Raw genomic sequence first — 24271 nt, forward strand, 5'->3', positions numbered from 1 at the left:
GGGCTGAAGGAAGGCACCACACCCAGGACTGGGGCCCTCACTCCTAGGCCAGAGGAGCAAGGGGCGGTCCCGCAGCGGCCTGCGCCCGAGCCGCCCAGGGGAGGGGCCGGTGACCTAGTGGGTTGCACTTCCTTCGGCCTCGCGCCCCTCACATGATGCTCTCCTCGTAGGCGCTCGAGGGCCCCGCGAACGCAGTCGCAGGCTCCGAGCCAAAGCTCGTCCCACCGGCGAACTCCAGCAAGGTGCTGCCGCGCTCCCCTGACCCGGAGCTCGCATTAGCACTTGGCAGACCCTTGGCCGGCGCCTCGGTCTTAGGCACAGGGGCCGCCGCTGCCGCCTGTCCCGGAGCGCCCGTGGCACCGCGATGCGTCTTCATGTGAGTAAGCAGGTGCGAGCTCTGCGAGAAGCGGCGGCCACAGTTGGCGCAGGCGTAGGGTCGCTCGCCTGTGTGCGTGCGTTGGTGGGTCACAAGCACTGAGCGCTGCGAGAAGCGCTTGCCGCACTCGGGGCACGGGAAAGGCCGCTCGCCCGTGTGGCCACGCCGGTGCTTGGCCAGGTTAGAGCGCTGTGCGAAGCCGCGGCCACAGTCGGCGCAGCGGAAGGGCTTCTCCCCTGTGTGTGTGCGCCGGTGCCGCTTGAAGTCCGAGCTGTGGCCGAAGCCTTTGCCGCAGTCGGGGCATCGGTGCGGCTTCTCCTCCGCATGTGCCCACTGGTGCCGTGTCAGCGCAGCGCTCTGCCCAAAGCGCCGGCCGCACTCGCCACACGCGTAGGGCCGCTCGCCCGTGTGCGCGCGCCCGTGCGCTGTCAGGTGAGCACGGCGACTGAAGCCAGCACCGCACACGCCACAAACAAAGGGTTTTTCGCCGGTATGGCCGCGCACGTGCGCCGCTAGGTGCGAGCCACGGGCAAAGCGCGCGCCACACTCCGGGCAAGGAAAAGGCCGCTCCCCTGTGTGTGTGCGCCGGTGGCGCGCCAGGTGCGAGCCATATACGAAACTCTTGCCGCAGTCAGCGCAGCGGTGAGGCCGCTCGCCTGCGTGGTAGCGCTGGTGCTTGGCTAGCGCTGCACGGCGCCCGAATGTCTTGCCGCAGTCCGAGCAGATCCACGGGCTCTCCTCCTCAGCTAATGCGGCAGGCGCCGGCTCTGCCAGCAGTCCCCCAACCGCGGGACCAAAGGCACGCAGGCCGCCACCACTGCCCCCGGCACCACCGCTGCCAAAAGGGTCGCAGGCCAGCCCCGTGCCCTCCACCAAGGACAGTGGGCCTCCCAAAGGTCCCTGCAAGGGGCGCCCATCTGCCGGCAGCCGCTCTCCGAAGTCTGGGAGGCCCAGGATCGGGAAGCCATCCGGGTGGAGCCAAGACTTGGGGTGCACAGGAAAGTGGAAACCAAGTGGGTGCGAGGAAGGACCTTCGCCCTCCCCCAAGCCATTGCCCATCTCCAAGAACCGCCTGTCTGGCTCGGGGTCTTTCTTGCTTTCAGGAGCCTCCGCCGCCACCACCTCCTCTCTAGCCTCGGCCTCGGCGTCTCCATCCGCTTCCACAGCCTCAGGCTCCTCAGACTCCTCAGGCCCCTCAGGCCCAGCTTCCTGCTCCTCGGGCCCCACTGCGGATGCCACCTCACCGGACTCCTGTCGTGGGCCGTCACCACTGGGTTCTGCACAGCCACCACCACGCCGATGGCGCTGGAAGTCGGCACGCAGGCGGAAAGCCTGGCCACAGTCAGGACAGCAGTGCGGCCTGTCAGCCGTGTGTACAGCCTGGTGCCGCGCGAGCGCAGAGCTCTGGCTGAAGCTGCGACCACAGTGTGGGCACGGGTAGGGCCGCTCGCCCGTGTGCGTGCGCTGGTGTGTCACCAGGTAGGAGCGGCGTCCAAAGCCCGCGCCGCAGAAGGCGCATCGATAAGGCCGCTCGCCAGTGTGGATGCGCCGGTGCGTGACCAAGTGTGACTTGTAAACAAAGCGCTTGCCGCAGTCCGGGCACGGGAAAGGCTTCTCGCCGGTGTGTGTGCGCTGGTGTATGGCCAGGTGTGAGCGGTACACGAAGCCCTTGCCACACTCGTCGCAGCCAAAGGGCTTGACAGCTGCGTGGTAGCGCTGGTGCTTGGCGAGCCGTGACCGGTGTGGGAATACTTTGCCGCACACATCGCAAGTGGTCTCAGGCCGCCCGGTAGGGGCAACCACTGTGGTGGGAAACGACCAGGGAGCCAGCAGGTTTGAGCCAGGCTCCCGGCCAGGTAGGAAGGGCTTCGCCTCACACTCCTCAGCCAGGACCCCAAGGCCTCCTGGGTCCGGTCCCCACTCCTCTGGAGTCTGTGCTGAATCTGAGTCGTCAGGACCCCAAGTCCCAGGCACATCCCCCACGCCGTAGGCCGCAGACCATAGACCTGGCGGCTCGTTCTCCTCCTCCGCCATCTCTGCCAGGAAGTCCTCATCATCTTCCTCCTCGTGGTCCTCTATGTCATCATTCCAGAACCAGGCTCCTGAAGGCGATGAAGTTAAACCAGAAAGGAGAGGTAAGGGAACATGACAGAGCTCCTGGCAGGCACCTGCCCTGAAAAATCATGGCCCCCCAGGGACCCCAAGTTCCTCCTGAATGGGACCTCCTTCTAGTCGTGGGCAGGCATCTCCACTCACCCACTGAGAGATCGTTCTTGCCCCACAAGCCCTGACTGCCCCAGGGACAATAAAGCCACAGCCCCCATTCCCAGCTGGGGACTTTCTGGGTGTGGGGCAAGCACACATGGGGATCCCTCCCAGGAAGGTCAGGGTTCCACCTCTGGAGCACCCTCTAGGGCTTGCCATCCTATGAAGGACCTGAGACTGCCAAGTGGGTGACCTTGTCCACAAGTTCTTGTGAGTTCCAAGGCTAAGTCCATAATAGATCCTGTTCCCAAAAAAGAGGAGACAAGTTCCAAGATAGCCACTTCCCTAGCCAGCTTAGCAGACGGCAGCGCAGCCTGGAGGTTTCAGCACCCTCAGGACCTGCCTCCACAAGCACCTAAGCTTTGCTGGGCATCCCTCCATCTCTCAAAGCAGAACCAGGAAAAGTTAGCCTGGTGAAGGGCCAGTGGCCCCTGCCCTCTGCCTCATCCTAACAGGCTTGAGCCTGCTGCATGCAGGTTCTTGAAACCCTTTCCCCTTTAGAATCCACCTTCCCCTGTGAGCTACCCTTCAGCTTGGGTTTCCTAAACTGCTGTGCACTTGGGAAACCCCAAGCCTACTGGGACACTGTGAGCACCCCAAGTTTCAGCTACTTGTCTCCTCCACAGAGCTGCACCCCAGCCTTTCCCTTCTACCCCTCTGGAGCCAAGTCTGTAGTCTCCTTTTTATGAAACCAAGAGTGCTGGTAGCCTGCCACCATGATGTACAGGAGGGAACTCATGTATGGAGCAGGCACTAATTCACACTGGGGTCATACAGGAAACTGCCTGGCCCGTGGCAGCCCCAAGTGTTCAGAGCACCTGCGTACCTGCTCTCTACACTCTGCACTATGCTCACTTCAGGTCCCAGCAACTGGAAGGTTGGAGCTTCCACAGCCAGGGTCTAGGAAACTTCTTCCAGCCCACTTGGTTCTACAGCCAAGACTCTGGCCTATTTTAGCTGTCACCTGGCTGGCGGAACCCGGACCACAGAGTTTACCTTTAAGATGGTCAGAGTCCAGGGGTTCTCAGAAGCCTAGGCTGACCCTTTATGTCAAATGCTGCATCCTTCCAGGCCCTTGTTCTGTATAACATTCTCTATGGTGACCTAGAGTCTCATGGGAAAGCACAGCTCACTGCCAGGTGCAGTGAAGCTGGACAGAATGGCACAGACCTGGCTGCAGTTGTAACAAAACATGCATGGATCATATAAGGGATGAGAAAATGGGTTATTTTTCATATTTTTTCTACAGCTAATAATACTGTGTGATTGTAGTAAGCATAGCTTTAAATTAAAAATCTGTTGTTAAGCTGAGTTCACCACCAGCTACCACCTATGCCCACTGAGTAATGAGAAGTGATTGTGCCCCAAGTGGCACAGAAACGTCCCAGTTCCTTTTCTCTGGGTGCCCTTCTTTGGCAGCAACTCTTCCCCAAACCTGAGAGGGCTGCAGCACCCCTTGGGGAAGGGATGAGTGGTGGAGGGACAGGCCATCTGGGCTGATGATCAGATCAAAAGGCTTTTTCCCTTTGGCTCTGGTGAGGGTCTTGAGTAGTTTCTAATTAGAGCCCCCTAACACAGGGGAAATTCACATTGAGGAACAAATACAAATTCTTGGCAGATTTTTGAGTAGGTTAGTCTGCCATCAGGACCAAGTTAAGGAGCAATAACCATAAGCTGCATCAATAAGCCTCAAAGAGCTGGACACCAGGGCCAGTGAGAACCACCTCACTGCTAGAAACTGGAGGGGCTCTCCAACACCACCTTTTCTCAGAGTCCAAGAGCAGCAGGAATGCCTGCCGGTCCAGGGGGGTGAGCCCCTAATACCCCCACCCCACCCGCTCTGTACAATGAGCCAATCCTGACAGATACTTTGGGGAACTCACGATTACCTCTGGACCTGGCATGGCCACTTGTACAACAGTAAGGACAAGTGATGAGGTCTTACCTAAACACTCAGCAAGGTGATGAAAGCCACCACGTACACCCAATAAGGGAGAGGAAGGGCACCTGAGTCCCAGGGAAGTTAGAGCCAGCTGCACTTGAGATCTCAGGAATTATCAGGCCACTGGGAAGGGGACCTGGGTAACCCTGAGACTAGCAGACCCCAGGACCAGGTCTGTGTTGTTTTCTGCTGTCAAAGTGGCACAGGGACTAGAGCTGGCCCTGGAATGGGGAAATCCAGTGTAACTGTTGCTTGAGGGACAGGGTTTGCAGAGTGTTTGCTAGCTCTAAGACCCAAAAGCCCTTTGTGGATCCAGGTGAGGATTCATCAGCTCTACTTGTCAGACCCAAACCAGCAGCAGACAGTTCACTCAGATCAGAAAGAGCATGGGGTGTGTTCCTCAATAGCTGGAGGACAGCAGAACAGGCAGTGATCCACCAATGGCCCCAAGGGTTGGGCATGGCTGCTTTATCCAGAACCACAGGGAGAGTGGAGAAGCCCTAGGGATGGGAGCTGGCATTTCACCTCCTTGCATCTAACATCTGCTCCAAGGATCTGACCTTGGGTGATGATTAGCTAGGCCTTTGGGAAGATCCTGAGGGACCACAAAGAGTTACAGAGAAAATGCAGAGGCAGATCAGGGATCAAAGTCAGCTATCTAGGAAGAACCTACCAGCGCTTGGCCACAGGACACCTTTACAGTCCATGTCAAACCCCAGTTAAAACAGATTTCTGGTCTACCAGGAAGTAGCAGGTGACAGGAGCTGGCACAGATAGTCTAAAGAAAGCCCTCTTGGCAGGTGGATGTCAAGGAAATGAATGAAAAAACCCAGGACTGTGCGTTGTCACCATGATTTCTCCAACCTTTCTCCCCAACATCTAGTCACAGCTATTTTCTAAAAAGACCTGTTGGACAGGGTTAGGCTCCCCTTCAAAGTTCTGGGCTCTTCCAGATCTTAGCATCGCCTCACTATCCCATGCTCCATGCAGGGGTTCTTCCTCAGGCTGATGCCCCCTTTATGACATCTCCCCTGCTAGCTCTTGAGGGGCAGCCAAGGGGAGCTCCACTGGTGTCCCGAGCCCATTTCTACCATGGGACCTGGGGCAGGTCACTTAACTTCAGTTTCCCCATCTGTAATCTCATTTTGAGGCAATGCTGCAAGGGTTAAAAAAAGTAAATAGCTGGGGGCTGGGGTTGTGGCTCAGTGGTAGAGCACTTGCCTAGCACGTGTGAGGCACTGGGTTCAATCCTCAGCAACACATATAAATAAATAAAAGTATTATGTCCCTGTACAACTACAAAAAAATATATATAAAAGATAAAAAAGTAAATAGCTGTAAAGTAGTGCTTGTAGACATGCTACATAGGCATTACAACTGGAAACAGGTGCTACCCCCTGTCATGTGTTACTGTTGATTCTCCAAGGCTTCCCCTTGCTGTTTATTCTTAGTTCTCCCTGTTGTTGAGACTCTCTCAAATATTAGGTTGTGTCCCTTCACTACTGCCAGGCATACATAGCCACAGATCCCTAACTCCAGACAGGTTACTAACTAGCCCTGTGCACCTGGACATGCAAGTTTTCCTCTCCAACTGGGCAAGGTGGCAGAGGGCTAGGGAGGCCCCAGGGCTGGGGAACTGGCTGTCTTGGAGCTACCCTTTCACCAACACTTGGTACCCTGCAGGCCTAGAGATCTCTGGAGACAGTAGAGGTGATCCTGCCCTTCATGAAGGCCAAAGTTTACCCAGAACCCAGAAAGCAGCAGGCTCCCTCTCTCTGCCCAGGCCCTGCTCTAGCTGCAAGAAGCTAGCTGTCATGCTCTGATGGCTGGTGGCCCAATGGCAAAGCCCCCAGACATCTCTAGGAAGTGCCTTGGGCACAGGGCAAGGAAAGATGCCTCCAACTGCCACAGAGGTGGCTAAGGGATGCTCTGCACAACAAAACACACTGGCCAGGAAACCTGTCTCCTGGCCAAGCTGGCCTGGCCTTGGGAGGACTCAAAGCTGTAGGCTTCTGTCCTTCAGATAACCCTTCCCAAGTTCTCTGAATAAGGTCAGCACCTGCTCTTGCCCTCCCACCTCCCCACCCTGCAAAACTTTATCCAGACATAGAAACAAGCTTGGCTCAAGAGCCCCTGCCACCATCAGAGGCAGCACCAAGGGAGAAGGTACACAGGGTGAAAGGCCCAGGTTGGTGGGCATTGGCAACCTCCTCTCCTAGTTGGAGGAGGACATCAGAGACATTAGCCTCAGCCCAGCTCACCAGCTCAAGCTCAGAAAGGTAGCCAGGCTTCTACACTGGGATCTGCCCTCTTGACCAGGTCCTGGCCAGGCTGACAGGTCTGTGAGCAGGTGGCCTTCCTCTGAGTACAGGCACTAGGCCATTCCTTGTCACTGGTAAGTGACCTCAGAAAGGCCAGTGACCTCTATGGCCTCAGTCCCCTCACAGGTTATGTGTGGATATGGTACCAAGGCCTGGCCCACCTCAAAATTATTTCAGAAAACAAAAGCACTCCCAGGCCAGGGGACAGGCCCACCCCCTTCCCACCTACACCCTCCTACCCCACCCCAGTCACAGCCTCCATCACCTGGAAACCTGAACCAGTCCTTTGCTCTAGGCACTAAAAATCCTGCCTTTTTGCCAGGGTATTCCCTTATTCCTTCCCTTCCATCTGCACCAAGCCCAGGGGTCTAGGGCAAGATAAGTTCCAACCCCTCTGTTTCCTGGCTAGTACTAGAAAAGAGGAGTTCAGTCATAGCCAAGGTCCCCTCTGGGGCATGGCTGTGTGAAACCTAATGAACTGGCCTCTGAGGTCCCACTAGGTGCTTATAGCTGTAAAAGTAGAAACTCCCAGCAGCCTGGTGCCAGCCTCTGCCTGCTGTAGGTGACAGAGGGGAACAAGTGTGCCTCTATCTATTGGGTGCAGCCACACTGAGGCTCCAGAATTGCTGTGGTATCTGCTGATCATTGCATTCTCTCACCTTAATGTGTGTCTCTACTTCTTACTGCTTTTTAAACTTCATCTCTATCCTTTCCTGTGTAATGTTTAAGCCATTTCAATCCTGGGTGTTGTATTTCTCTTCTTTCCTTCACTTTCAGAGGAGGGGCAACAGCCAGCTGCCAAGCGGGTGGGAGCCGTCAGCTGGCCCCCTGGGATCCCATGGTGCTAGGCTTGGTCTGGCTGGCACAGCACCTGGAGGCTGCTGGAAGCTGCCATCAGTCTCACCACACCCATTCTGAATGCCATGGACACAGGTGGGTGAATGAGACACAGTGCCTGTTCTTACCAAGCACCAGTCTACTGGGGGAGGTGGACTGGAAGTGAGGAGGCAAACCTCATCCCAGGGACAGCATACCAGGGGAACCCCTCAATTCTGAAGCCCAGGCAAGATCCCAAGAGGGTCCCAAGAACCTGGAGATTCAGCAGAAGAGTGCCTGGCACAGTGAAGGGGGACTACAGACAGAGCCTTGAGGCCCCACCACCAACCAACCACTTCAAAAGTCAATTTCCTGTCTCAAGGGAGGCTGATGAGCCCTCCCCACACAGAACAGCACACAGCTGTCACAAGGAGACTCTGCAAGTGAGAATGCTCTGATAAGTATGTGTACTATTGCTACAGTGTGTTTTTCTGTATTTTTCTTTTAAAACAAATGTATGGCTTGCTCCAGGTCTGCCCTGTGCCTTCCCTAGGTTGACATAACCATAGCCCCAAACCACAGATGCCTGTGGGACAAAAGCCTCCACTGCACATACTGAAATACTGAAAATCACTGTGATTCCACTGTACCACAACACAACCAAGAGTCCCACAGGCTGAGGTTGGAAACCATGCGTTCGGTTCATATTCTTTACTCTCCAGATGAATAAAGCAAGGCTCAGAGAGTTGAAGGAGCAGAGGCAGAGCCAGGTCCAACGCCCTTAGAGAAACTAACCATCCCAAATGTCTTCTTTACACATCACTCCAAAATCTCTTCTCCAGAAGGCCCCAAGCTGCCCACCCAGGCCAGAGGTCTGCCCATGGACTCCCTGGGAAGACAGGGAAAGCTGAGGGGGACTTTTTTGCAGAAGTGGTCAAATGGGTGGAGAAGCCAGTCTCAATCAGAAAGGCTGCACCAACATTCTACCAGGCTCCTAGTATATAGCCTCAACTCTTAACCAAGTCCTGACCACTGCCCCCAGTTATCAAAAATTAAAAGAAAAAAAAGTAATCCCAGGTTCCAAGGTAGGGACAGGGAATCATTGTATTTTTTTTGGAGGCGGGGGAACCAGGGATTGAAATCTCAGGGGCACTTTACTGAGCCACATTCCCAGCCCTATTTTGTATATTTTGTATTTTATTTAGAGAGAGAGGGTCTCACTGAGTTGCATAGCACCTCACTGTTGCTGAGGCTCACTTTGAAGTCACGATCCTCCCATCTCACCCCCCCAAGCCACTGGGATTATAGGTGTCGCCTGGTTGGAATCATTTTTAAGGTTCTCTAAGAACCTTCCAGTCATCAGGCCGCTGTGGAACTTGACCAAGAGGACCCAAGAGACAAAAGAAGAGCTTAGCACATGGTGACTGCCCTGTCTCCATGGAACCCACCCCACACTCCAGACAGTCAGCACTGAGACTGTCAAAGGCAACAGAGGGAACAGGTGCCAGGTCTGCAGAGAGCTTGGGTAAAGACAACAGCTCTGGGCAATGGTGCTGGCAGAAACCCCATGCAATTGCATCTTGTGCTCACCTGTGTAGACACCAGTGACAATGTCTCCCTCCTCAGGGTGAGGGCTATCTGGTACCCAAGGTTCTTCCCCTTGTTCCAGGCGGAAGATCAGATCTGGCTTGGGGATTGGGTATCCTGCCCAGGAGAGAAACAGATGGCAGCTGTGGAGCAGCTGTTCCTGTCCATGCTCATGTCCGCTCCTCCTCTCGTCCTTTCCAGGACCAGCCCTCCTCACCTCGCACTGCTCTGGGAGATTCTGCATCCCTGCCCTCACCCCCCTCCTCTCCTCCCACCAAGGCCTGCCCACATACCTTCACCTGCAGGATGCCCTCACCTGCCTCTCCCCCTCAAAGCTTCTGGAGCCACGAAGCACAGAAGCCAGAGCAGGACTGGCAGCTCCATAATACATAGCCACCTGGCTCAGACACCCAACCTGCCTCTCCCAGAGGCCAGAGTGGTCCTGAGGTTCCTGGGGGTAAGCTAGCCCCAGCACCTCCCTGCTCCAAGACCCTGAGACTCAAGAAGCACCCCCTCAGACAACTAAGCCCCTTACAGTCATTGCCCATACGGAACAAAAGGCTGTTCCTTACCCAAGGACACTAAGATCCCGTAGTTCTCCTGCATCACTTCCTGGTAGAGGCTCCGCTGGTCTGCATCCAACCTCTCCCACTCCTCCAGAGAGAAGTACACAGCCACATCTTCAAACGTCACCAGTCCCTGGAAAACACAGCCCCAGACACTGCCCTGGTTAGAAGCTGAGGGAGCCCTGACACAGACAGCCCACAAGATAAAGTCAGAGAGAACACACTGAAGCCCTACAACATGGATCTCAATGGGAAATAGCCAGCATCCCATGGTCAGGGTGGTCTACAGATGCCCAGAAGTGCTTTCAGGCTGCACCCTGGCCCTGGAAGGTAGGGCCCCGATCTCCTGAGACCAGAGACTTGGGCTCAGAGAGGGTGAAGGATCCAGCTCATAGGGGACAAAGGCAAGACTCACATGAAGGTCAGGAGACAATGGGAGTCCAAACCTGTAGCCCCTTATTCACAAGCAAATGCTGTGGCAACATCAACAGTGTGAAGGTCCACTCTTGAGCAGACAAGTGGCACCAACTAAACTGTGGGCACCGGTGGCTGATCTCACTGGGGAGCAGGGAAGCAGAGCTTCAGTAGGAGACAGGCACTCTAGGCAAAGGGAGCAGCCTGATCTTGGGGAACAGCCAGGCCTTTGAAGTCACCATGCACAGTGCAGGTAAGTGGGTGCCTACTGGAACAATCAGGACCACCCAACAGCCTAGGAAGGGTCATGCCCTAGGAAAGCAGAACCATATCTCCTAGGCCAGAGACCTGCAGCCCTGTCCTGGTTCAAAGCCTGGGCCCTACCTGAGGATCCCAGTGCCACTGCCCACAGAGGTCTTCAGGACTTCAGGTGTAAGGCACCCCTGAGGAAACCCTGCCCAGGTTACCTGAGTTCCAAGTGAGTAAGGGGAGCTCACCTGAGACCCAGCTGTAAGGAAATCATCCTCCTCTTCCTCCTCCTCTTCCTCCTCCTCCTCCTCTTCCTCCTCCAGATCCTCATCCTGAGCAGTAGTTGGAACCTGAGAAGGCTGTGGGGCTGTGGGGAAAATCTCTTAGGGGCCAGCTGCCCATAAGCACTTGGTCTGGTCACTCAGTCAACTTCTGCCCAGCCAGCAAGCAGGGCTAGAGCTCCTAGCTGCTCCCACATTTCAAAACCTAGTCCCTGCCACTCCAGCTCCAGCACTAGCCTAGGGGTCCCAGAGCTCTCCCTGGCATGGCCCACACCAGCCCTCTTCACTTCCTCCCCAAGGGATTGGCTTTTTCTTACCCTTTTCCTGAAGAACTGAGGACTTGGCATCGCCACTATGGCTAAGAGGCTCAGGGGTGCCCAACCCTGGACTCTGCTCCTCTGCCAGCACCTCCTCCATGTCATTGTCATCGTCCTCCTCTTCTTCCAACTCTGCCTCTGCCTCCACCTCCACCTCTGCCACCTCCTGCACCTGCTCCTCCTCCACCACCTCTGCCATGTCCTCCTCTTCTTCCTCTTCCACTACAATTTCTTCCTCCTCCTCGTCCTCCACCTCTTTCTCCTTTTCTTCTTCCTCTTCCTGCTCCTGGTCAAGATCACACTCTGACCCATCCTCTACCCTCTCCAGCTGGGCAGCTGGGGAATCTGGAGTTGTATGAATAGCTGCCATCTTCCCTAGGAGCAAGCCTCCACGTGACCTGAAATAAAGACAGGAGATGTAGGTGAAGTCACTGGAGCTGAGGGAGAACTGGGGTTCTACCCACCACCTTATGCTGAGCAACCAGCACATTCTGTGCCAAAACGGTCGCCTGAATATCCCCTCTCCATGAGCCCCTAGGACGTGGCCTCCACTTCCTCACTAGCAACTACACATTTGATATGAGCTGCTACCTCTTTTTGGAGTGAGTCAAGTATTTATCCAAGGTCTTTATCCTCAAGGATGAGAAGCACCAAATCAAGGCAACACAGTCCATGGGTGGTCTACAAGGAACAGCCCACCTGATATAGAGAACACAGAGAAACTTACCCAGTCCTCAGTACACATGAACCAGGTCAACGAGGAATGTCAGAGGCGGGGCCCAAGCACAACCAGATTGTGGGCACTTGGGAGACTCAGTGGGTGGGAGGAGAGGACAAGGGACTCACTGGCCTCTTCAGGTGAAAGGTGAGATCAGCACTGAGAAGCCAGCAGGTCAGGCTCCATCCTGTCGTGGGAGAGAAGAGGGCATGAGTAGGCATCACCCTCTCCTTTACCCTTCCCTTTCACTATCCAAGGGATTTGGAAGACGTTAAGTAGGCCATGGAGTTAGGCTCATCACAGGCCAGCACAGGTGATATAAAATGCCCTGTGACCCCTTACTTCAAGTTTAGGTGTCACAGAATCCTAAGGAATAAAATGCCAAAACCCCAGAGGCCCACAAGATTCTGCTTTCCCATAGATGTCACACACGGTTCAGCCCAGGGACTCAGAGCACACTTAGCCATGCTGCCACATGGTCCAGATCCCAGCTGGGGGCCCAGGGATATGGAAAGTTGGGAGCCCTGGGACCATTTCTCCTTCACAGTTGCACATTCACTAGGTCAGGACAGTCACAGTTTTGATAAATTGGTTTCTGTAGCTCCTTTTAGGACCTGAGACTGGGTCTGTGATTCAGCACCTGCCTCACCAGCATCTCAGATCTCAACAGGGCCATCTCAACCTGGTCCAACCCAGAATCCTGGGGGGTGAAGGCACAAGTCCCAGAAGGATCCCAAAATGTCAGGCCACATGGTCACACTAGACATTGGGCCCATCCCAGCTCATCCTGCTCTACCATGGCAGAACACCTAAAGCATACTGAATGAAGATGCCCAGGGTCATGAGAACACTGTTCCATGGACACACATGAGCAAACTGCTCAGAGACTGACTCTTACTCCATATCCTGTCACTTTTATTCCAGCAGCATGTACTCATTTTCCAAATTGCTTTGAACAGCTGTTTCAAACCTATAGTTCAATGGCCTATCTGCGTAGATCTGCCTAAGTCTGGGGGCTGGGTGTCCTAGCATCCAGAGACCATCTCTCTCCTGATGGTTGTATTCCCCCTTCACTGGTTCCCCATACTAGATTCAAAATGATGACCCCAAAGACCCAGGTCTCTGAACTAGACCCAGGAGCCTCCTGCTCCTCCAAGAAGCCTACCCCTCATCTCCCTGGCTCCCAGGTGTTGGAAGTTGCCTGAAGTGTAGGCCCACATGTGCCGCACCTTGCCCTGATGGGCACTCACACTGAGAGCACTCAGTGGCAGTTTCCCAAATGCCACCCACCTCAGACCCAGAGAGGGCTTTTCTCACTCAGGCCCCATGTGGTCAAATCAAGCTGAACACAGGAACCAGCACAACCATCTCCTGCCTGGTCACCACCTGAAGCAGCAACTTCAGATTCCCCAAGGCCAGGTCATTATATATGGGGACCCAACAAAAGAAGAGAGCACATGGCTTAGGAATACATAGGCCCCACACTCACCACCTCAGGACCTTTTCATGTGCCACCCTCTTTTACTAGAACTCTCTTCACCCTGGGCCACTGTTGAACATAGTTCTGTTCTTGTCCCTGGCAGCACCCACATTTTCAATTCCTGAGAGCAGTCAACTGAGAACAGCGGGAGCTCCTTTTGCTATCCTCTGAATCTCGCCATTCCAGACACAGAGTAAGCACTCCGGTACTTACTGAAGAAGTGACCCCAAAACCCATTGTTCATGTGGTAAGACAGAATTTTTAAAATTCAAGTGTTTGAGCTTACTGTCATGTTAACCACAACTGGGTGGTTCTTTGAGCCAGAACACAATCCAGAAGCAGCAGAGTCTCTGCTTCCAAAGAGGATAGCAGATAAAGTTCCTTCTACCAAGAAACGTGTGCACTGATGACCAGAGAAGGGAGAAATCCAACTCTTGCCGAGGTCCATGGACCCTGAGCAGACAGGCCTGCGGTGGAGCAGAGCCAGACACCCCATGTGCCCTGTGGAACTCAGGGTCCATGTAAACTTAGTTTACACTCCTGCAGCTTGGCCCTGGTTGCTCGATGTCTTCTCCAACCCACATACTCAACTCCTTCTCCAGCCCACCAGCCCTTTGGAAGCTCATTTTGCTCACTTCCCCTTGACCTCTGACCCCAAATCAGAAGCCACAAAGGTCAGATAAAAAGCTTCATTTCATAAATCCCTGGGTCATCTTGGACTCTCATTTCCACTAGGGCCCTGCACCCTAGTATGTGTTGCCACAGACATTTAGACTTGGGAGTAACATCTCCTGCAAAAAGGAGAAAAGTTTGAAAACTGTTAAAAACTCCATAAAAGTGCCAGGTTCATGGAAATCCACGTGTGGGAGATGCGTGTTGCACTTGTACTAGTCACCTTCTGTCCCTCCGGGCACTTCAGTCTTCCCATCTGCCAGGAAGATGTCCTTCCCTGGCTGCCTCCACCCTCATTGTCTGTCCCTGGGTTTTTGCAACCCCTACCTCCTTGCTTCAGGAACCATCCCAGATCCCCTGTCCAAGGCAGCCAGTTCCCAGACCTGCCAATACTCTGGGTCAAATCAAGTGCCAATGTTACCCTGCACAGGAAGAGCTAGGGGGCTGGTCTTCTTGGTACCTACACCTTCCCTTCCCCGAGTTCATCCTGACTTCCACCAAAGGCCAGCCCCACTCCCATCTCTGTGGCCACAAGGAGCACCCCAAATGCCATTCAACCCCCAGGAATGAGGTCCTGTACCCACCTACTGGCAACAGACGACTTAGCACGCAGCCCAGAGGGGCCTCCATTTGCAGATCAGGGAAGGCTCAGAGACACAACGCCCCAACCCCCAAGGTCACAAAGCAGGCTGGGGCGCCAGGACAAGTTGCTTCCAACCCCGCCCTCCAGGGAGCTAATGGGACCTCCACCTCCTGCAGAGGCCATGCCTGTGACAGCCCCTCCTGAATGGGTGTGTCCCCGGGGGCGGCCACAGCCCAGCCCTCACCACTACCGCGGAGGAGGAGGTGGTGGACACCTCCCGAGGAGTCGCGCGTGTCCTCCCCAGCCCGCCCTCTGGGTGGTGCCTGCCTGGACCTGCCCTGGGGGTCGGGGCCCGCCAGTGACGCGCAGGCCCGGGCGGGGGGTCCGCGGGCCTCGCGGGGCGTGGGTGCTGCAAAGGAAAGACCCGGCTGCGCGGCTGCGGTTGCAGCCCCGCCAGGCCCCGGCCCCGAGCGCCGCGGCCGCCCCACGGCACGGCCCAGCCTCCAGCGCCGGGCTTCGAGGGAGGGCGGCCCGCCCCTCGCCGCCCCTCGCCGCCCCCAGCGCGAGCCGGCCCGCCCGCGCCGCCGCCGCACGCGCGACCCACTCACCGCGCGCCGGGCCGGCCGAGCCACGGGCGGACACGGGGCCGGGGCCTGCGGGCCGCCGGGGCCGCACTACACAAAGTGACGGCCGGGAGCTGCGCGGCGGCGGCAGCGCGTGGGCACCGGAAGTGCCGCCCGCCGGCCCCGCCCCGCCCCGCCCATGCCCACGGGGGGGAACTTCCGGTCATACGGGGCCCTTCGGCGCGCGTTCGCCGAGCCTCGGGTGTCTGGGTTGCTCTGCCCTGGCCGGGCGCGGGGGCGATGCGCGTTTCGGTTGCTCCTGGGCACCCGCGACTCTGCCTGCGCGAAACCCCAGTCCCTCCCCTGGGGACGCCCACGAGGTCCCGCCCCCCGAGCATCCTCTCCACATCAAACCCGGGTCCAGTGCAGGAAGGTCCTGGGGTTGCGGAGGCTACACTTGAAGGAACTTGGGGTCTGGACTGTGGGGAATGGAGGGCAGCCCTCGCGGAGGCGGGAGTCATGCGGGGCGGGTCGAGATATAGGAAGGCGAGCAAGCATTGCACTCCATCCCAAAACCTGCCTCAGTTGGGGTCTGATGGTGAGCTCTGGCTCCCACGGAGATGCGGGGCTCATTTCAGCTTGGAATGGTGTGGACTAGGCTCCTTTCCCGCGCCCATCTCACATGTACCAGTACGCTTAGTACATTTCTGTGATGAGCCCAGTCTTGGACCCTCAAGGCAGGGCAGCAACCATTGGGTTGCCTGATATAACTTCAGTTCAGAACCTCAGTTCCTGGCTGGTGAGCCTCTGGGACTTGTGGAGCATTCAGACCTTTCTCAGAGAGGGAGGAGTGCAGCAGCCCCAAAGCCTTGCCCTTCTCAAAGCATAGCTGGCCACTTTCCAGCTGAATCTGATTCCTTGCTATGACGTGCTCGATTCATGACGTTTTTAAATTCACAACTAATTTATAATTCAGAGTCCCACTTCCAATTTTTTTTTTTTTTTTTTTGGTGGTGCTGGGGATTGAACCCAGGGACTTCTGCATGCTAGGCAAGTGCTCTACCAACTCCCTACTTCCATTTTTTAAAACAAAGTGAAAATTTTCAATTTTCAATTTCTGGCAATACAGAGCCTATGGTTTGCAGGGCACTAATCAGTACCCTGAGAAGAGATCAGCCCTGTGGATGAGGCTGGGTTTTGCCATTCTCCTTGGTACTGACCGTTCCCCACCACCTTCCTCCAGGTGCACCTCCACATGGCACTCTCTGTCTGGTCTTGTGGGTATCTAAGTTTTTGAACCCTGGAGTGTCAGCTTAGATCCTTCCCCCACCCTACATGACCTGTTAGGTTCAACAGGAAGCAGCATTCAGGAGGAACCCCCAGGAGGGTTCCAAGGAAGGGGAAGTAGGATAATTAACAACCAAGAGTAGGGGCGTCACCAGGTAAAGGGAAGCAATGGAATGTGGAGGCACCAGAGTCCCTGAAGGAGAGGATAAAGGAGGATGTTGAGCCAGGGGAAAACTGGGGTCACCAGGTAGCAGCCGCGACTTTGGAGAGACAGTGGGGGATGGGGCAAGGAGGAAACCCCAGTCCTACCTTCCGTACCCTATCACCTGCTAGTGCTGCTCTGTGGCCAGGGGACACAGCCCTCAGGGTTCAGTCTTCAAGTTCCAAAGCTGGGTAGAGAACACATGAGGAGGAGGCAGTTAGAGAATCCAGTGCTCTGTTCCTGCCTTGGAACCTTCCACCTTGCCAGGCAAGAACCCCATATCACTCCAGCTTCTGTCAGTTCTTACCTTGACCTGTCCTGACCTTACTTAAGACTCAATTTCTCCCCTGCCCTTCTTCACAGAGATTTTCAAAGGCAGAGTCCACCAGACTCTCCCACTCCACAGGCCCTATATTCCTTCTAGTCTGTTCCCTGCCTGAGTCTCTCTCCCCAAAGTGGAGGCTAAGCAGAGAGTCAGTCAGCCACCCACTGGACCCTCTATTTCATCCTGGTCTCTGAGTGTCTTCCCTTCTTCCTCCTATCCCAGGACAGGCAGAGTCACCAAAATTCATTTCACTCATGACATTGAGGATGCAGACAGGCAAAGGCGCCACTCTCCATCAAGCTCAGCATGTCCCAGACCAAAGTTAGACTTGCCACCATGTTCCTTGCTCTACACTTGAGACTTCTAGAGTGAAGTGTACTCTGGTGTGCCTCACATCATTTTGAGAATTAAACCTCAACTACTTGATAAGAGACCTAGGATCAGTGTTTATTTTCACAGTCAAAATAGGTAAAAGTTCCCCTCACCTTCAGCCCCACCCAGCCCCTCCCATCAGGTCTGTAATCCCTGGGCCTGGACCAGATGCTAGTGAGCAGGTTTATCAACGCCTCAGACTGGCTGAGCTTTGACAGACAACTCCCCTCATTCCAAAGTCTTTGCACCCACCTACGGCAATGCTCAGCTGTCCCAAGTGGGTCATGCTTGGGTCACTCATGTCCTGAAGTCACTGAACCCTGAGCCTTCTGGCACCTAAGTCTGGAACTGGCTACTCCAGGTGCCTGTAGGCACTCCCCTGTGCATAACCCTGTCAGGCCATCCTCTCTTCATGGGAGACCCAGGTTCCAGCCTTGGCCCCTCCCTTCTCCCTGCCACTTTACTCCACAATGTCTTTGTGAGGCTCTGGTGTAGCCACGATGCTGCTGAGAGCCCAGTGACCCTGCTGCTCAGGTTCCATGAATCTCAGTCCCAGGCAAGTCCTGCCCACTGGTGCTTCTGGCTGCCCCTTCATGTGGGTTCTCAGGGTCCAAGACTATGCCCCTTCCTCCTTCCCACCAAGGTCTGGAACCTTATCCCTGGAGTCCCAGCCTATAGACACACACGTTGTAGGACATGTTCACAGGTGTGTGTGTGTGTGTGCACTGTCCCCATTTTTTTTTTTTTTTTTTTTGAGATAGGGTCTTGCTGAGTTGCTGAGGCTGGCCTCAAACTTGCAATCCTCCTGCCTCAGCCTCCTGAGTCATTGGGATTGTAGGCATGCACCACTGTGCCCAGCTCCATGAGGACACATAGCCCACATGCCTGGCACATCTGCCATATGCCAGGCCCTGTGCTCACTCCTGGGGTTCTCAGGTCTGCCTGCCAGGTGGGTGGGAGCAGGGTAGGCAGAAGCCTTTAGATGGGAGCTACATGACTCACCCCACTTTTAAGAATCATGTGCAGAAAGATGTGACAGCCCCATGTGGGGCAGCAGAGCTGCAGAAAGTGGGAAGAGGAATGGGAAGTTGCCGGGAGGGGTCGTCAGGGAGGGGCCCTGTGAGAGCAGAAGGACTCACCATGCTCCAGGATGGCATGTGGGGGATCAAGCTTGTCAGTCCAGCTTGTCAGCTGAGGCCCTGCCCCTTGCCCAGGGATGGGATTCAGGGAATCTGAACTTACCATGGAACCCTCAGAACTGGTAGTGAATAGGGTGTTTCGGTGACAATTATAAAGTAGACAAGGCATTATAGTATTCCCTACGATGGATGATTGAGGATTGGGTGGAATTTCATGCCACTTTTTGACATGATGGGCGGGAATGCAAATATGCCCAAGGCCTCCAATCACCTGCTCCCCCCGGCACCCAGTGAGCTAAAAACACAAGGAAGGGAAGGGAACCAGTATCACCCATGGAAAACTGAAAGCAGACAACACGCCTTTCAGGGAGGAAGAAAGGAGGGCGATGGGCCCGTGTCCACCTGCCACCAGCTGTTTATGGAGCTGGAAGAGAGGGAGCTGGCAGTCTGCCTGGGCACAAGGCCTGCCTGGGCCTGTGCCCCTCGCGAGAGCAGGAGAAAGCAGGAACAAGAAAAACAAACACCCACACTGGATGTGGCAGCGTTCCCTCCGTAGACGACACGGGAGGGGTGCCGGTGGCAGGAGGAAAGCAGCTGCCCCTCCAGCCTCAGCTTTAGCTTCTATGCAGTGTCACCAGCTGTTCTAGGGTGGGGGAGGGGCACAGCAGTGGGGGATGCAGCTGCTACCTCAGGATGTTGGGTCTGGGTGTCAGAACAGCCAGAGCCGTGGGCCAGGAGTTGATAGAAAGCAGAGGTGAGGGGTCCATACTCCTTCATGGGATGGATATCCAAGCCTGAAAGGTGAACAAAGACTGGGCTGTAGGGGTGCAGGGGACACTTGGCCTAAGCAAGAACCCCAGGTACTAGCTTGAAGCATTTCCAGGGGACCCCAAGGTAGCAAGCAAGGGAGGGTCATGATTTGCCAGGGTGGATGGGGGAGTGGCAAGGAGCCATCCGAAGACTATTGAGGTAACCTAGGTGGATAATGACAAGGTGGCAGAATTAAGCTATGGAAATGGAAATTGTTCAGCAGGAAACAGATGCCATTGGGATTCTGGTTCTGTGATCCCTGACATGGCTGGGACACCACCACTGACTCCATTGGTCTACTGTCCTTCCGCAGGGAGGTTCTTCTTCGTGCCCAAGCTGCCCCAGGCTCCAAGTCCATCACAATCTTCAGACCAGGCAGCTCTGCAGGGCATGCTGGGAGTGGGTGGTCACTGAACTAGGGAGCAGAAAGGAGGAGCAGATGGCCCTCTACTGGCCTGGGTGCAGACGAATGACAGAAATGCCCTCCAGGTAAGGCTGGACCAAGTCCGGGTCCCTGCAAGGAATCGGAAGGGAGTGTCTGGACTGCAGCCAGGCGAGACCTAAGGGGCTGGGGACGAAAGCGCTCTCTTTCCTTGACCACACTTCAGGCTCCTCTGAGGTGCTTCTCAACATGGCTCTAGCTTCCGTGCCGTCTTTGTGTTGCCCGGTAAAAAATCTTGCAAAGTCAGTCTAGCCAGAATCCCCACCCTCAATGTCTGACCAAATCCCACATCTCCTCCCATCCCCAGGTGAGGTCCGATCACCCTGGCCTGCCTTCCAAGCATCATTAGTCCCTGTGAGCTGAATCCCTCTTAGTATTTTTTCACCCACTGACACCTGCCCCCATCCTCGCTCCTTCACTGCAAATCCCTATTTATCCCTGTTGTATTCAGAACTGAGCTGGGTTCTATACTGAGGTCTCTTTGCCCCTGTTGCAATAGGTCCTGAATTAAATCTGTTTTTAGAACCTTACTATCCTACTTTCCAGAGTGGCACTATGGGCACATGGGATTGGAGTAGGGACATGGGCTAGCACCCCCCTCCCCAGTGCCAGGCACCTTGCTGCCCTGCAGTTTGAGAGCCTGGGAGCATCCTAGGAGGGCTTCCTGGAGGAGGAGGAGGAGGAGACAGCCAAGTCCTGGGAGCAGAGTGGAAGGGAGTTCTGCCCAGCTAAGGTGGGGGGCAGAGGGTAGCACATGTCTGCAGCTGGGACCAAAATCCAGCACACTTGAGGTCTACTCAGAGCCTGCTTGTATGAACAAAGATGTCCTTGGCCTCAGTCACATTTGGAATTCTGCTCTGGTCCCACTGATGAGCCACAGGAAGGCTGATGCACTGAATGAGCTTTCTGACAATTACTGTGTGGGAAGACAACCTCCTCACTGCCAGCCTCCAGTAGTCTCACTGTGTCACCCAGGCTGGTCTCAAACTCCTGGGCTCAAGTGATCCTTCTGCCTCAGACTCCCGAGTGCTGAGACTAGGCACACACCACCACACCCAGCTTACTTAGAAATTATGATATAAATTTTAGAAATAACAAATAAGTGAAGTAATTGAAAAGGAGAAGGTGGGACAGGGGACGGGGAGAGTAAGGGAAGGAATATCTAGAATTTGTCATAAACCTTGTAGGCTTGACCCAAGGAAGCCACTGAGGGATGAAGTCCAGATACCTACTGCAGCATGGCCTTGATATGACATGAATATGGTCAGAGGGTCAGCCCAAAGAGAGGCTTACCTAGTTGCAAGAAAGTCGTTTTGCCATTATTATGACCGAACACATTCCGGAGGACTAGGAAAGACCTCACACCTGGCCCCTCTGTAGAGCTCTAGTCTGTAAAATAGATAAAACCTTGAGAACAAAACTTCTCTCTCCCTCTCTCTCTCTCTCTCTCTCTCTCTCTCTCTCTCTCACACACACACACACACACACACACACACACACACACACACATCCTTAACTCTTACAAACCCTTGTAGATAATGATAATTACATGAAAAGTTAAGACTGATTATACTCTTGGTAAATTTGTGAGTTTTTGGGAAAAAAAAAAAATCTGCTTGTGTTTTTTTACTGGTGAGCCAGCCTTGAGGTCTGGCCTTCTTTCTTCCCAAGAAAAACTCCTTTTCTTAATGCTCTTGTCTCTGCATTTTGCATTTACATTTCCCAGCACGTATGAATTCAGCAGCCTAAGCTGCTACCAGCACAGAAGGCAGAAACGTCATCTCAAGGTCTGTGATGCGTCTGGGTGGAGGGATGACAGTGGAAGTTTGGCTCAAGTCAAGACCACTTGATGTAGCTGAAGCTGAAACTGCAGGTGGGAGGGCTTAGGTGGAGCCCTTGCCAGGGCAAGGATGGGAGAAGCCTCAAGTCCAGCTCACCTTTCCTGCACAAAGCCCTGGGTCCTGGAGTAGGATTCGTCCACTGGGAAGAGGGAGCCATTTTTAAAATTTGTACAAAGGCACGCTCCACACGGCCAGGACACACCCATCTTTCACCCTTCAAAGTTTGTTCCAGGGGTGTGGCTTAGTGGTAGAGCACTTGCGAGTATGCATGAAGCCTGGGTTCCATCCCCTATTCTGCGGGCGCGCGTAGGGACGGAGTTAGTTGTGAGAGTCAGCGACTCAAGAGGAGGACAGGGCCGTGAGGGCAAACTCCCTCCGGGCTTGCTTTCAGGTGCAAGCAGACTACAGAGCTCTGGTTGCTGTGCACGAGGCCTTGCATCTGGATCAGCAAAGACAAGCTGCTTCCTTGGGTGGAGAACTTCTGGAGGTCAGAGAATGCTGCCAGATCCCAGGATTCATGTAACAGTAAAACATGGAAATACTGGAGGAAAAATGGAAAACACAAAGAGGAAAAAGTAATTTAAATGGCAATGATTTCAGGAGACCCATATAACAATGGCAAAAGCACCATGTGACACAAAGTTACATGATCTTGCTTCTATGTATTCCTAAAATTTCCTAGTGCCCCCTGGCCGTGTGAGTTATGCTCTAAGGAGACACTGCTGCCATGGTGGGGAGATGGGGATGGGGGTGTCTGTGACTGGAGGCCTCTCCCAGTCCCCAGGTGCTGAGCTTTTGACATCATGACCCAGGGCTCCCGCCAGCTCTTGTCCCTCTCTCCCTCTGACTTCTCTGCCAGTAATATGTGTCTGCGTCCTGGGATTCTCCTGACAAAGGAATCTAGGTCAGACTCAGTGACCTGGAAGAGTGGGCCACATGGACAAGGGCCCAGGATGCAGCTCAGTCCTGGGACAAGACTGGCAGGGCAGATGGGAAGGGCAGGCAGCCCAGGTGCTAGACTGGGCTACTCCATGGCCCCATGAAGGATCTGCCTGTGACAGTTATTCTAGGCAAAGGTGGATGAGACATGGCTCACTGGAGGCAGCTCCCGTTCCTCTGGAGTAGGGAAGATGATCACCAGTTCCTGTCCCTGCTCCCCAGACTGCTAAAGGGGATGGGAGGTGGAGGTGGAAAGAACTGGGGGCTGGGATGTGGTCAGAAGGCAAGAGCAAAGTGGGAGGCCAGGGTGAAGAAGGAGGGGCTGGCTCAGGCAGGGGACACGTGGGCGGGGCCTGACTCACTGGGACTTCCCATTTCACAACCTGGCTGGGCTTCAGGACTCAGGAGTCACCTTGGGGACAGAGTATAGAGAATAGACCTACTTATACTAAGATGCTGTCGGAGTAGAGATGCCAAAAAGAAATGAGAGAGATGCTGAGAAGACCTGGGGAGGCATCCCACTAGAGACAGAAAGCTAGGAGTTTTGGACAAATGGATGGTATTTAAAGAGGCTGTAAGAAGAACGGAGGTGACTGGGGTCAGGGTGTGACTTGGGAAGGAACATACACAGGATGGACCCTGGGACTTGCCCACGTTTAGCAGCTGAGCAGAGAAGATGGAAAAGGAGTGACTCCAAGATGGCTCCTGGCTGAGAGTCTCTGGGATTTCATCCATGTGAGTAAGGAAAATATTGCCACCCTGAAGTCAGCGTCATGGCTTCTCTGACTGGAAGCACCTGGCTGCTTTGGGTCCAGGTGTCTGGGAGAGAAAATGAGAAGAAGCCATCTGTGCAAACTTCCAGGACAGAGGAAGGGCCTTTCCGAGCGGAGCCCCCAGTGGCACTGCCCTGAGGTGGGATCTGCAGGAGCCAGGACACTGCCGAAACCTTGTAAGTTTCTGGCATTTTTTGTTTTTTTTTTTCCAGTGAAAATCCAACACCAGCTCTTGAAGACAGAGGCTTAGACATGAGGAATGTGTATGTCATCTCACTGGGAGGTAGAGTCAGGTGCGTGCTCTCTAATCATTCAGGGCCATCAGATTACTCTTTCCGTGGAACTCACCACATAGTTGCTTGTCTTTTTTTTTTTTTTTAAGATGGGCTCTATATTGCCCAGGCTGGACTCAAATTCCTGGGCTCATGCCCAGCAACAGGGGATTTTTAAAGTAAAAGGTAGAAAATTTTGATGGAAATGGAGCACAAGGCAATCACTCGTAAATCCAATATATGTTGGAAACAACGCAGGTGTTCGCCTGTAATCCCAGCTACTCAGGAGGCTCTGCCAGGAGGATCGCAATTTGAGACCAGCCTAGGAAATTTAGTGAGACTTTGTGTCAAAATAAATTAAGGGCTGAGGATGTCGCTCTGTGGTAGAGCATCCCTGGCTTCAATTCCCAGTACTGCCAAAAAAAAAAAAAAAAGAAAAAAAAAAGTCTTTGAAAACAAAGTAATAAATCATGCTTAATTTCCAAATAAAGACAATGGCCCACCTAACATGGTACAACCCACCTTCATGTGACCCAAACCACATAGATTCTTTCCCATAAGGAAATACAAAGCTCCTTTGTGTATCATTGGGTGATATCATCCCTCTTCTAACTAAGATACACTCCCCCTTAAACTAAAAAAAATATTTTTTGGTACTGAGGATTGAACCCAGGGACACTTTACCACTGAGCTACATCCCCAGATGGGGTTATTTTTAT

General features: G+C 54.3%; 1 protein-coding gene across 6 annotated transcripts; it reads right to left on the minus strand.

Annotated features, from left to right (window-relative positions):
- On the minus strand, positions 1–19180 carry Znf316 (zinc finger protein 316). 6 transcript variants are annotated; one of them, XM_047533340.1, is made up of 9 exons: positions 19163–19177; positions 16747–16826; positions 11981–12039; positions 11726–11833; positions 11135–11532; positions 10785–10903; positions 9880–10006; positions 9311–9424; positions 1–2478 (listed from the first exon to the last, which is right to left on the minus strand). In XM_047533340.1, exons 4-9 carry the CDS (start codon positions 11806–11808, stop codon positions 149–151), a joined length of 3171 nt encoding a protein of 1056 aa, XP_047389296.1. In that variant the 5' UTR covers positions 11809–11833; positions 11981–12039; positions 16747–16826; positions 19163–19177; the 3' UTR covers positions 1–148. The 6 variants fall into 6 exon arrangements, with proteins under 6 accessions (XP_047389296.1, XP_047389300.1, XP_047389295.1 ...); XM_047533344.1 differs by lacking the exon at positions 11726–11833 and having other exon boundaries at positions 11862–12039; positions 19163–19180; XM_047533339.1 differs by lacking the exons at positions 16747–16826; positions 19163–19177 and adding an exon at positions 15196–15348.
- Positions 19181–24271: the final 5091 nt, after the last annotated feature.

This window comes from Sciurus carolinensis, chromosome 18 (genome assembly GCF_902686445.1).
Source record: "Sciurus carolinensis chromosome 18, mSciCar1.2, whole genome shotgun sequence".
Lineage (NCBI taxonomy): Eukaryota > Metazoa > Chordata > Mammalia > Rodentia > Sciuridae > Sciurus > Sciurus carolinensis.

Excerpts from the sequence above, each read along its gene's own strand:
- Znf316 (XM_047533340.1), bottom strand. The coding sequence starts at position 11,808 with ATGGACTGTGTTGCCTTGATTTGGTGCTTCTCATCCTTGAGGATAAAG. Across the intron at positions 10,904-11,134 it reads CTCAGTTCTTCAGGAAAAGG|CCCCACAGCCTTCTCAGGTT; the intron begins GTAAGAAAAAGC and ends TTTTCCCCACAG. Across the intron at positions 9,425-9,879 it reads CGGGATCTTAGTGTCCTTGG|GATACCCAATCCCCAAGCCA; the intron begins GTAAGGAACAGC and ends TCTCCTGGGCAG.